The 13085-nt window shown below is 45.9% G+C and overlaps 1 protein-coding gene across 8 annotated transcripts in view; it reads right to left on the bottom strand.

The window, feature by feature from the left end:
* RAD54L2 (RAD54 like 2) overlaps positions 1-13085 on the bottom strand; it is a 92372-nt gene that overhangs the window by 12594 nt on the left and 66693 nt on the right. For all 8 annotated transcript variants that reach the window (XM_082414894.1, XM_082414888.1, XM_082414890.1 and 5 more), the window contains 12 exons: positions 12772-12954; positions 12499-12632; positions 11194-11390; positions 9781-10123; positions 8917-9094; positions 7480-7722; positions 7139-7257; positions 5711-5829; positions 3796-3895; positions 2844-3049; positions 2254-2426; positions 1538-1734 (listed from right to left, as the gene is read on the bottom strand). In XM_082414894.1, the coding sequence (XP_082271020.1) occupies positions 1538-1734; positions 2254-2426; positions 2844-3049; positions 3796-3895; positions 5711-5829; positions 7139-7257; positions 7480-7722; positions 8917-9094; positions 9781-10123; positions 11194-11390; positions 12499-12632; positions 12772-12954 (2192 nt within the window). The remainder of the gene's footprint in view (positions 1-1537; positions 1735-2253; positions 2427-2843; positions 3050-3795; positions 3896-5710; positions 5830-7138; positions 7258-7479; positions 7723-8916; positions 9095-9780; positions 10124-11193; positions 11391-12498; positions 12633-12771; positions 12955-13085) is intronic.

Here is a 13085-nt window from a genome sequence, read left to right as displayed (position 1 = left end):
TTTAGTTCTGAGAAAGAGAGCCTCTTGGACTGGTATGCTCTTCCTCATCTGACTGAAGACTGGCACATAAAAGAACACACCACTGCTGTTGGAGTAGGTCTGCATGTCTCCTCAGTCACACTGCTCTCAGGTTGCCTTTGGGCAACCCCTGGGGCCCTGTGGATGCCATCATTCCCAGATAGGCCAGGTAGCACAGCAAGCTCACCAGGATCTGGGACCCACTTCCACAATGCCTGCCCAGGGTGGCTATGCAGGAGCTGGGGGCCCTGCTCAGATGTCAATGGGACTCTTCTCAGGATAAGAAGTCAGAAGGGTAACAGGAATCTAGCCTAAGCCCCATACTCTGCAGGGGCTGAGGCTAGGAATTTGGGCGGAAAGGCCTCCTCACATGTACCCAGACAGGATAAGGAATCAGCAGGATCACAGGATGGCTCATCAAATGCTGTGAGAGGCCGATGCCTCCCACAGGGCCAGAGTTGGGCCAGAAAAGGAGCTGAAATCTCCTCACAGCCCAGCCCATTTGTCACATCTTCCCTCCATATGGCTTTTCTCCTACTGGGTTCAGACTTAGTCCATTCCTGCTATTACACGGAAAAGCCCAGAAAAGAGATAAAAGGGGTGGACGACAAGAGGAGAACATACTCAGGCAACAGTATCTTGGAAAATGACACAGAAATAAAGTTTGAAGGCTTTGAAACATAGCAATTTTCTACTTGAAAGCATCTTATACATAAAAAGTAGCAAATTTACTCACTAAAATTTAGTCTTACATAAAATCTTACATGGCTTCAGTTCCTTTAGAAGCTCATTTGACAAGTTTGTTTTTTTTTTTAAACATGGAATAGTCAAAAGAAACAATTCTTAAATCTATCCCTCTCAAAATAATTATCTTTAATTCAAGATAATCAAACAATGTAAAAATGCAAACCAGGCAATCAGGAAGCTGATCTGATAAAGGCTATGAGGCACTTTGTCTTGTAATGAGGAAAAAAAAAACACAGATACTATTCTATAATTTCCTACAAAGAGCTCTTCTCCCGCCTAGCAATTGGCTTCCATGCTTTTCCTATTCTTAATAGTTCTGGAAGCTGTACTCAAGAAAAAGATTTTTTGCTCAGGAATAAGGCAGACACAGAATGAAATTCCATTAGGAACAGCAGAATTCCCTGACTACAATCCAAGACCCATAGAAGACCTGGCCTTCACTCTTGAACTTCGCTGCTAAGTGAGGGCTAGCACCAAGGTGCTGCAGATAGGAAGCAGCTGTGTGGGAGGGCTGGGCATTTGTGTTATGGGAAGCTGCATCTCCTCGGGAGTCCAGAGGGACTCTCCTGAGTCACAAGGCCAGCAGCTCACTCTTCCAGTCAGAGCTGCTTAAAACACCAGGGCTGCTGAACTGCTTCAGCACCTCATCCAAGAGCAGAACCTCTCAGTTCACAGCAGCCAAAGAGCAAGTTGTAGGGTCTCCCTTTATTTAAAAAAGGAACCAGTTGGCCCTGGCCCAGCAGCAAACCTTCCTCCCTTTTCAGTGACTCACCAGTTTCTCTGACTGAAGGCAGGGATGCTGGTCAGGCTCTGGTCACTGGCGGGGTAATACTGCGCATATGATGGGCGGGTGTAGGGGACCGATGTACGTTTGTCTTCCTCATAGCTTTTCTTTGCTGCTTTTTTCTCAGCTTTGGTCAGCTTGTGATCCTTTCGGTTAAGGAGCAATGACTCATGCTCAAAAGGCTCCTGGGGACACAGGAGGATGTTGATTTAATTACCAGTCTTTGTGACGTACAATAAGCCTTACTTTGAAACCAAGAAATGGCTGGCTGTCTCCAGTATTTAGCAAAGAGCCTGCTCTCAGACAGACAGGCGGGTTTACTGTCTTCCTGTCAGGAGCATAAATTCTCAACTCTAACCTAGCACCAGCTTTAGACAACCTAAGTCTGCCTTCCATATCAAAAGAATGGGAGAGTTCAGAGAATTACCAGACTATATTTTCAGAACTTTCCCCCCTCTCTTTCTGCTAGGAAAACTCACAATGGCCAAATTATTCTCATGACTGAGCTCACACTCCTAGGATGAGACTAGGATAGGATAGATGGTTTGGAGAGGGGAGGGGGACTGTCTGCGGCAAGGAAAAGAAGCAGCTAAATTCAAGTCGTCTGCGTGAAACAAAACTTTGGATGAAGGAAACAAGCTTGCCAGACAAGCCTCCCTCAGTGGAGAGTGCAGTACTGGGACACATGCATACCAGGGTCTTACCTTGGTGATGAGGTGAGGGTATTTCAGACAGGCAAGTTGCAGGACTGGCTCCTTGATCCCCTTTATGTTCAAGGATGCTTGGGGAGCTGGCTCCTTCTCAACAAAGTGCAGTAGGTTCTCCACCTCCTTTCGAGTAAAGTTCAGCATTGGATTGAGATCATCCACGACCCGATCTAGAAGGGAGAAGACATGGAGAAAGTCAGTTCACAGCAAAGAAAACTGCAAAAGCACAGCTACAAATACTAATACTACTACTAATACTAATAATACTAATATCTAAACCACCTCAGGCCACCCCATATCTGAAAGTCAAAGAGCAGGTCTGAGGCCCTCATGAAACAGAAATATGTTAAGAGAAAACTGCATAACCAGCTCAGCTCTTATTAAACCCATCTTCAACAATTTGAGGTAAATTCCCTCTTAAGCAATTATTTGAATCAGAATGAGATGGAAGGAACTGCTAGCTTTCTATGACTGAAAGCCTGTCTGTGTTTCTACATCCTGCCCCCCAGGGTCCCCTCCCACCCTTGATACAATTAGAATGGTAGCCTGTATAAATGTGCCTCTTCTGAGCCTGGAAGATGGCCCACCTGACATGCCCTGCTTGGAAATCTGACGGTCATAGATCTTCTTTTCGAGGGTGAAATCAGCCACAAGGCGATAGATGTGACAGGGCTTTTTCTGGCCGTAACGGTATACCCGACATACTGCCTGAGCATCATGGCAAGGGTTCCAGGAAGCATCAAACACCACCACTCGGTTGGCACCAATCAGATTCACGCCCAAGCACCCAGCCCTTTAAAACACAAGCCAATAATCACAGAACCTTTAGTTTTAAAGATAGTTTTCAAATTGGTTTCACCCTCTGTGACTCCTACCCTAATATCATGCTCTTTATCCTAAGCAGAATATACTGAATGATTCTGCTAATGAACAGTGCATTCCTCAAGCACTGAAAAGTATGCCCTGAAAGTCCAACATGGAAGTACCTACCAGCTCAGAAAGAAAACCCACTCTCCCATCCCTCTGTGATGAGTAAAGGCCCACATCTTGGCCCCAGAGTGATGTCACTGGGTGAGGGGAAATGTCTGCGTACCAATGTTTCTGATGTGTTTAGTCTAACAGCTTAGGAGAATGACTGGTTCATACCCTATCGAGGGTGTTCTGATGGCAGAAGGCAGCACAGCCTTCAAGTCGCTTGGCATGAGACAAATAATGCCATCAGCCTTTTATAGTTATATTACATTTTCTACTTATTAAAGCACTTTCACATTCATCACATCATCTAAGCCTCAGAACCGTCCTGACAGAAAAGCTAATTATGACCATTGTGAATGAAGGTCTCAGAGAAATTCATGACACTATCATAATTGCCCTTCTAACACAATTTCTTTCTGGGGTCCCCTCTCTGACCTCAAAAACAAGTCACAAACCTGAGGAGATCTCTTCCGACAGAACTTGGACAAGCCTTTGCGGTACCTGCCCATGTAGCCAAATGCCCTGAATGCAGTCCTCTGACCTCTCCTCTCAGGATCCACTCACCTTGTGGAGAGAAGGAACAGCCAGGTGGTGAGGTTGCTGGGATCATTGAACTGATTAATGAGCCGCTCCCTCTCAAAGGCAGGGGTGCTACCATCTAGCCCTAGGACAGAAGGAAACACACAAGAAATGGACAGATGAGGGCAGGGGTACACAGCAAAATCAATGGGCAAACGTGTTTAAAACAAAACAAACACACACAACAGTGCTCAGATTCCACACCCTGGACATTCTGTGGGGATCTACCATGAGACCCAGGCATCTGTAATTTTAAAATACCCCCAAGTGATTCACATGTGCAACAAAGACTATAAACTGTGTTTTTCCCTTTAGTATCTTGGGTCAATTCTAAGGCCAAGGTTCCTAGACTTCAGAGTGCAAAAGAATCGCCCTAGTTAAGGAAGCCTGATAAACACTGGCTTAAGGTAACTGCTCTGCCCCAGTCCTGTGAATCTTAGTGACTTCAAAGGGACCAAGGGTTTTGTGTTTTCATATGGATGATGTTCCTCCACCACGCAGGAATCCACATTGTTAACAAGCTCCTAAGGCTAAGAAGTTGCTCTAAGGAGACAGAAAAAAAATAGAACTGGAGCAGTGGGATGGGACATATGAGTGAAAAGAGGGAAGCTCGAAAGAAAGAGAAAAGGTAAGCTTCAGTTAAGAAGCATGAATAAGGGAAGAGGGGCGGCATTTGCCACCTATAGTAAAGCAGAGAAAAGGGCAAAGCTAAGGGTATGAAATACTACATGGAGAACTGAATTACTACCAATGTAGGAAGCATTAGTTTAATTGCCTGGTATTAGAGGCTCCCTCAATCAACACCCCAACCTACCTTTCAACTTGAGTTCCCACAATTTCCAAGCACAAAAAAGCTCAGCACTGACTCATTGGGCAAGCCTATAGTCAACACAAGGATCCAGGCTAGCTCCTGTGCTGGAGTCTCATCACCACCCCCTGAACCTCCATTTCTCTAAATCTTTCCTTTAGGCCAGGGCTTCTCAACAAGAAGATTTCCCCACCCTACTACCCCACAGGGAACATTTGGCAATGTTTGGAGACGGTTTGGGTTGTTATAACTGTGTGGATGCTACTGCCATCTAGTGAGTAGAGAACAGAGATGCTGCTAAACATCCTACAATGCAAAGGACAGCCCCCTACAACAAAGAATTAACTGGCCCAAATGTCAATATCTGGTCAATAAGTCCCTGAAGTCACTATTTCTCAACTTTTTTTTTCATTACCACCCCATTAAGGAGGCTTTTTACACATTTTTTCCCAATCACCATGCCCTCCATAAAATTTTAACACTACAGATATACTGTATATGTTTACTCATTATACACATATTTGTGCTTTATACTTTTAAAAAGTTAAGATTTTTTTGTCTCCTTGAGAACCAATTTTCACCCCCTTAGGGACACCATCTCCCCCAATTTGAATACATGATCTAGGCTGTGTTCACTTTGTTCCTTCTGCCTAAGATGATCTTTGGGCCACACCAGCTCTGTATATCCAAATTCTCCCCATCTCTGCAAGTCTAGTACAAGTTCCACCTCCTCCAGGAAGCCTTCTCCAACCGTCCTCACCATGATGATTCTGTCCTCCTTAGAACCCCCATGAGGGCAATCAATCAATGCTACTTTGAATCTGTCCTTGAGTTGCTGCACCTCGGATGATGACAAGGCATACGTCTTCTACATCTCTGCACTCCCCCTATCTGGCTTAAGCTCCCCAGCCCAGGACAGTGCCTCACACAAAGCAGCTCGCTCTTAGTGTCTCTCTGCTCCTTAGTCAATCACAGATATTCCTGTTCATGTGATGGTGAATGGAGTAGGAGAAGAGAGAAAGAGAGAGAGGGAAAGGAAACCCTTAGGCAGACCTTGCCAAGGCTCCAGGAAGAAAGCAGCAATGAACTCACGGAAGTAGCTGACGTTTCGAACCCACTTCTGTACTCCTTGCCCCTCAGCACCAGGTAGACAGGGCGCTTCTCGTTTCCCTAGGAACTCCTCGATTAAAGCCAAGGTGGAAAGGCTCTGGCTGAAAGGGACACATTTGGTTCAGAAGGCTCCTGGACCTAAGGGAATCTTGTTACCCAATAGGCCCACCTCAATAGGCTCCCCTCTGACAGTGGGAGCTCCCACATCCTACTCCCCACAAAGAACCACCCTAGCTCATAAGGGAGTAGAGTCATCCACACACTTATTACCACCACCCTACTAAAAAATTCTCTATCCTATTACTTCCTTGACTGAAAAATTCTGAGATTTAGCTCAGTGCAGAGTAACAAATAGCATCAGCATTAAAAACCAACACTGCATGAATATGTATTAGATCTAATTATAGGCCACAGGCAATATTATGGATCTTACTAAGGAGATAGATCATTTAGTTGCTTCCAAGTTATGCAGAGAGCCAGTCCATAAAAGCAGTGGAACACTAGGCTCTCCCTAAGTTATAATCACTGCTTTCCTCTCAAAGTATCTTACACATGGGAACCCTCACTCTGAGACTCCCAAGCCAGGCTCCTGCCACTTAGCTCTCACTGGAGCATAATCTAGTCGGAACAAAGGAGAAGCAATCTACTTTACGTCTGTTTCCCTGAGGAGTGAGGCCTTGATGGGACTCAAAGCTCTGGCAAGACTGAGAATGTGACTTGGAAAAAAAACATCATTTATTTGGCCTTATAATACAAAGCTTAGAAAAAGAAAAAAAAAAAAAAAGGCTGAGGAGGCATAGACACAGTTTAGACCAGGGGTCAGCAAATGTTTTCTGTAAAGGGCCAGAGAGTAAATATTTTTAGGCTTTGCAGACCACACACAGTCTCTGCTGCATATGCTTCTCTTTTTTTTATTTTTATTTAAAAATTTTTTTATTTTATTTTTTTTGGCCGCACCCTGCGGCTTACGGGATCTTAGTTCCCTGACCAGGGATTGAACCCGTGTCCCCCGCAGTGGGATCTCAAGAGTCCTAACCACTGGACCACCAGGGAATTCCCTGCATATGCTTCTTTAAAAAAACAAAAAAACTCTTTTCAAATGTAAAAACTAGCTCTCAGGCTGTACAAAAACAGGCCACAGGTCATATTTGGCCTGTGCCACAATCTGAAGGATTAGACTGTGATCTCCAATGTTAGCCTAAGGTTTCAAATTGTTCTCTGCAGACAAATTGCACTGGATAAAAAAAGAAACTCTAAGAAAGAGAAGAAATGCAAGAAGGTCCTCACAAGAAGCACTGGTTGCAGAGGCATGGAGATAAAAGGGGGCTGGTGCAACCCCGGATGGTCTCAGTCTGCAGGGGTTGTATCACTCTTTACCAAAGACACACACTCGGCAATTTCTCGTCCTACCTGAACACAAGGATCTTGTCTCCAAGCTTCACACTTTCCTCAATCAGGTGGAAAAGCAGTACCATCTTGGGAGAGTTCTCTAAGACACCAGTCTGATAATTAGTCAAAAGATCCTTGGCCTATAGGAGAGGAAATGAGGCAGCTTGGAGCAGGTCCATGGCCAGATTACTAGAAATAGAATTCTCTCCCTCAAAGGCAGCAGCTCCCGGGCAACCTTAATAGTTCCCTGCAGACCTTAGCAGTACAGTGCACTGCGCAAGCCCCACCCTCTCCCCACGAAAGCTTTGCACGATCCCTTCTCAGCAGTGGTTTATGGCCACAAAAGTATCTGCTTGACTCACCCATTCATATGTGACAACGTTGTTGCCTCGCTCCTGGAAAGGGTTAAAGCCGACCCCTTGTAGGAACTTGCTATTGGTCGCCTCTCCCATTGAGGCGCTGTCCTCACCCTTGCCTTTTGTTCCGTGTGAAGGGCAGCGGGCACTAGTCCCTGCTGAACCAAGCTCTTCCACGTCTAAGTCTTGCTCACTGGCCAGGTTCTCCTTCTGAAGGGCTTCGTACAGCACGTCGGGGTGATTCCAGATCTGAGGTTCAAGTTAAAGGGGAGGAAGCATAGGGCAGAGAACAATCTAAGGGTGTCCCAGGGAGTCTGGAAACATGCAGTTATTCAAACACACACCTCCCACAGCACACAGTCACACCAAAAATTAATGTCTCCCCAACCCCCTCATGGTCAAAGAGCCTGCACATTCATTTTCACTAACCAACTCTGATTGCCATGATACATGAATGGGAGAATTCACACCAGGAGGCATGCCAGTATGATTGGTACACAACCAAAAAGGCTGTGTCACAAGTCTTGCATTCTTATTTAAGCAAGAACAAGAACATTCCTGTTTCACCATGTGGCTACAGTCAACTACTGTATGAAACTATGAAACAAGACCAATCCCTCCCTATGGACAAATGTATCTAACTTACAGATGATCAACCGTAAGTCATTTCAGGGACTATTCCTGGCAGGAGTTGAGAATTCCAGGGGAAAGAGGGGTGGGCGGGGGATGGGAAGGGTATGTTTGCACCGCAGCATCCTCAAGACCATGTCTGCTTTAGCTTCCTTGCCCTGGTCTAGGACTGTGGGTACAAAAGAAATATTTTGAAACCCATCTGTCCCCAGACACACACCTTCAGCTGACTTATTAAAGCAGTGCTCAATTGGAAATAATATCCAACAGGTTGGTTGAGAGCTGTCAAAGAAACAGATCCTTCGTGAGGCAACAGAGAGCATCTGGCCAGGTCAAAGACAAGTCAGGGTTCATCAACCTATTCATGAGGCTCAGTGCTAAAGACACCTAGGCCTTGCTGTCCCCAAACCATCTCAAGCATTATCAGAATGAAAGAGATCTTGATCTGATTAAATACAGAATCAAATGGAAGGTATCCCTAATAATGTGTCTATGCTATATATTTCTTGAATCCTGATTATGCTAGCAGTCAAAAATTTTGTCCCACGATGTTCCACCATCACTCCATTTCTCAGGTGAAAAAAATCAGTGAGAAAGGAAGTGACTTCTCAAGTTTGGTATAACAAGTTGCACATTTGCAAGGGCACCATTTACATTATAGTCTATGAGTGGCACTCCCGGGAACTGTCTCGCCTTGGAGCTCTCAATTCAGTGAACTTCTTCCTTTATCAAGGACTCCCAGCAGGAACAACTCCCTTGGGACCATGAGCATCCTTAGTCTGTATCTTAGTATTCCCTGAGGCCTCAACACACCTTGCAGCAGACACAGAAAGCCTTGAGGGGGTTCAGCCCCAGCCAGCCGCTGCTACCACAGTCCCGGAAGCGGTCCATGAACTGTGTATACAAATCTCGCTGGATCTTAGAGAGTCGCACCAGGATCACATTTTCTTCCTTGGCAGGGAGATGAATCTTCAGCACAGTGTGGCCTCTCCTACAAAGGTACAGATCAGAATTGACAAGGCAGTGTGTCCAGGAGGGGTCAGTGCAGGATAAAAACAGAACCCTGCATTTCTGCCACACCGCCTTCTTTAGGATCTCAACATTCACAGCAGCCTTACCATAATGCGGATTGGCTCAGCAACCATCAAGAAACTTATTTTGAGTATAAAAACTAAAGCAGAGAGGCAGAGTGACCTGGGAACTCCAGGTTCTTACCCTAATCTAGGGCTGCTTCTCTAAGCTTTCTCCACACATGCCATCTTAACAAGGAAAAACAACGGGATGCTTCAGACTGGCCTAACCTACATCTTCTACGATGCTGAAACTGGTGAAGTCATACCCCTGAGAACCACCACTTTATTCTTTCACTCAAGTCATTAGAATGGTAGCTGTCTCCTGCTTCTCTCAGCAAGTAACGCAGATATCCCTAGTAACCTCAAAGATTAACTTCTGAGAAAAGCACTTCTGGACCAGACTTTCAGAGATTGAAATATTGGATATCCACCGTCTGCTAACTATTCAGGAAAAGCTATTCAGTAAAAGGAAAGTTTTACTATTGCCCTACTAGAAAGGGGCCCTCCCACTGTAACCACCTTTCCCCTTCAGGAAAGCCTTGTCATGTCTATTCCACCAGGGCTCTCCAAGGATTTAGAAAACAGAGCCCTGAGTATGGCTCACCTCTGCACAAAGCCCTCCAGGAGGCTGTGCAGGACATGGCTCCGGTACCGCATGAGGCGGACATCTTGAGGCGTGCTGTCAATACACTGTCCATTCAGGATGGGGCGCTCAAACATGTTGCTGAACTCCTGCCGGGTGCCAAGGAAGTCTGGGCGCACAAAGTCCACCATGCACCAGTACTCGATGAGGTTGTTCTGCAGGGGGTATCCGGTCAGCACCACCCGGCGGCGAGAGCGAATGTTCTTCAGGGCCTGTGAGGTGCTGGCCTGGCAGTTTTTGATGCGGTGTCCCTCGTCACAGATTACCACATCAGGGCCAGGGCGGCATAAGGCCTTCTCAAACTCTAGGGAGGGAAGAGGATCCGAAGTAAGAGGGTGAGAGGGCCTGCTCTTAGTCAACAATATGAGAAGTAGGGGTGCACCCTGGAGGAGACAGAAGAAATGAAGGAAGCAGGAAAGCAAGAGTCAGCCCCCATTGGTGAAAGGGAGCCAGCCATTCAAGCTCCTGTGCATTTGGTGTGACACATTAACCTGGCCTATTGACTCTTGCAGTAAATATCCCTTTTCCCTCTTTCCTTTCCTTAATTTTTTTCCCTTTAGGCTAAGAGTAAAACTGACTTGCATTCCTAGGGCTTATACCAACTAGGTAGCAGACAGCATGACTTTACAGAGTACCAGCCTAGGATTAAAAATGAGTCTGGATGATATTGATGGGAATAATCCAGACACTTCCACTGGCTCTCACCATTGTCTTGGTGCCATCTGAGAGCTGGCTGGTGGGAACTAACTAAAGGACAAGGTCTTCCTGGAGTTACTCGCCAGTAAACGCTAAATGGCAAATTCAGCCACAGAAGCAAACCTAAAAAACAGAATCTCATAGATGAAGAGAGCTATAAAATGAAACAGCCTCTGAACCTTAAAAAAAATTTTCTTCCCCAAATAGACCAAGGCCCCATAGAAGAGGGAACAGAACTAGAACTATGAGAAGAATGGCTTTCACCAAAAAACAAGAAAATTGGGATAAATTCTTCTTTTATAAATTCACAAACAACATTATTACTACTCTGTATATTAGCGATTTAAATACTTTATATTTTCTTAATGCTATCTCACAACATCTCTGGGAAGTGGTGAAGGGAGTAGTTACTCTTCTAACTGTTCTATGAAAGACACAGGGGAGTCTCCCCCATGCCAGCCTGTGGCCTGGCCTACCCAGAATTCCACTGCCCACAGAGAAAGCATTACCTTCTGAGAGCCAGTGCAGGTCATCCCACCTACCTCAGGGACCAGGATTTCTGGTTCATGTCAATACAACTCACATCAATAATGCTTCCCATTTGACTAGGTGCTATAGCAGACACTATTTCTTTTCCCCTGGATCACCCTTTAGAGTATTCCCAGAGAGGCTGCCCACCTCTTCGAAACTCCTGCTGTCGATCTTCCTCATCCAGATCAATGATGACCGGGTGAGAACGTTTCTTGGTTTTCTTCGGTCTACCTGTGGCAAAGGATTTCTTCAGGGTGAGGAGTCTGTACATTTCGTACCCCATCAGCAGCACCCCACCTTCTGACACCCAATCAGCCATCACTTTAGCACGAGCTGCCATTGTCCTGCAAGAGTGAACAGAAAGAAAATATTATTGCTTCCCCTGCTCCCCAGGAAAAATTCCTCACAGTCAAAGCTGTGTTCATGTACATTCAGAAGTCCTTATTGCCAAAGACTTCATGTGGCAGCATCACAGGGCTGGCCAGCTGCCCAAGGACTTTCCCACCATTCTGGAGACACTAATTGCACTAAGGATGGACTGGTTCACTGATGATGGTTAAATAACAAAAAACAGAAATTCAACGGCACAAGACAAGCACAAGTGACAACCTCCCTGGATGTACATTCATGACTACAATTCTACATTTGAGGGAGAATTTCAAGTTATTCCCATAATGAATACAAAGTAGTAAAAGCAAGGGCAACATTCTGCCTTTCACCTGCCCAGGCCCTCATGAATAAAGAGCCAAGGACGCACAGTAAAGGAAAAAGAACAGCAGAGACCGGATGCCACTCAGCACAGTCCCTCTACGCCTAAACAATTGAGCCCTGGCTGTATTTCATTAACTGCTGTGTGGACTGACAGTCCTGAAATCTAGGAAAGAGCAGGTGATCAGCCACCTGTGGGGCCACTCATAGTCTCCTCATTTTGACGTGTGTGACCAAACATCACAAAAGGTGGCCTCTGCAGAAAAGAAAGTCTACCTTCTCAATTATCCATATCAACGAGGGGAAAGGGTAGCATGGATTGCTGGCTTGGATCAAGAAATAGCTTTAGGGCTTCCCTGGTGGCGCAGTGGTTGAGAATCCGCCTGCCAATGCAGGGGACACGGGTTCGAGCCCTGGTCTGGGAAGATCCCACATGCCATGGAGCAACTAAGCCCGTGCACCACAACTACTGAGCCTGCGCTCTAGAGCCCGTGAGCCACAACTGCTGAGCCCATGTGCCACAACTACCGAAGCCCGCACTCCGCAACAAGAGAAGCCACCGCAATGAGAAGCCCACACACCACAACGAAGAATAGCCCTTGCTCGCCGCAACTAGAGAAGGCCTGCGCACAGCAACGAAGACCCAAGACAGCCAAAAGTAAATAAATAAAATAAATAAAAATTTTAAAATAATAATAAAAAAATAAAAGGAAAGGGGCAGAGAGGAGAGGGCAGGACACCTACTTGTGCTCATCATTCAAGATGTGAACTTTAAAGAACCGAGGCTGGACTTCTTCAGGCTTGTTGTCAGCTGGAAGGGCTTCAGGAGCTGGGAGCCACATGTTGAACTCTGCCAGCCAGTTCTGAAGAGTATTAACCTTCAGAAAGTCAAGTCCAAAAAGAGAGTTTTAGGGAACAAGCTCAGAGCTGAGCTCATAAGGCTTTTTAGTGCCCAGTAAGGCATTACTCCAGAGCTCTGAAGAGGGGTGACCAAGTGGTGCCTTCCCAAACACTTACCGGCACAATGGCAAGGACGGTTTTGGCTGGCGTGTGGCGGAAGAGGACATCGATGAAGGAGATCACTTGCAAAGTTTTCCCCAGTCCCATGCTGTGGGCCAGGATACAGCCAAAGCCACTACTGGTCTTAAATCGCTCCAAGGACTCAACCAGGTTATCATACAGGAACCGGATCCCACCAATCTGACAGGGAACAAACACAAACAAATATCTTTGGCTGGCAAAGACCAGGGGTCTAGTTTACTTACTTTGGAACTAGTCAGAATTAAGTAAATGAGCAGACATTGTACCAGACAGCTGGTGTGGATGGCTAC

The sequence above is a fragment of the Balaenoptera physalus genome, assembly GCF_965194825.1.
Source record: "Balaenoptera physalus genome assembly, chromosome: 11".
NCBI lineage: Eukaryota > Metazoa > Chordata > Mammalia > Artiodactyla > Balaenopteridae > Balaenoptera > Balaenoptera physalus.
This window is presented reverse-complemented; position numbering and strand designations above follow the sequence as displayed.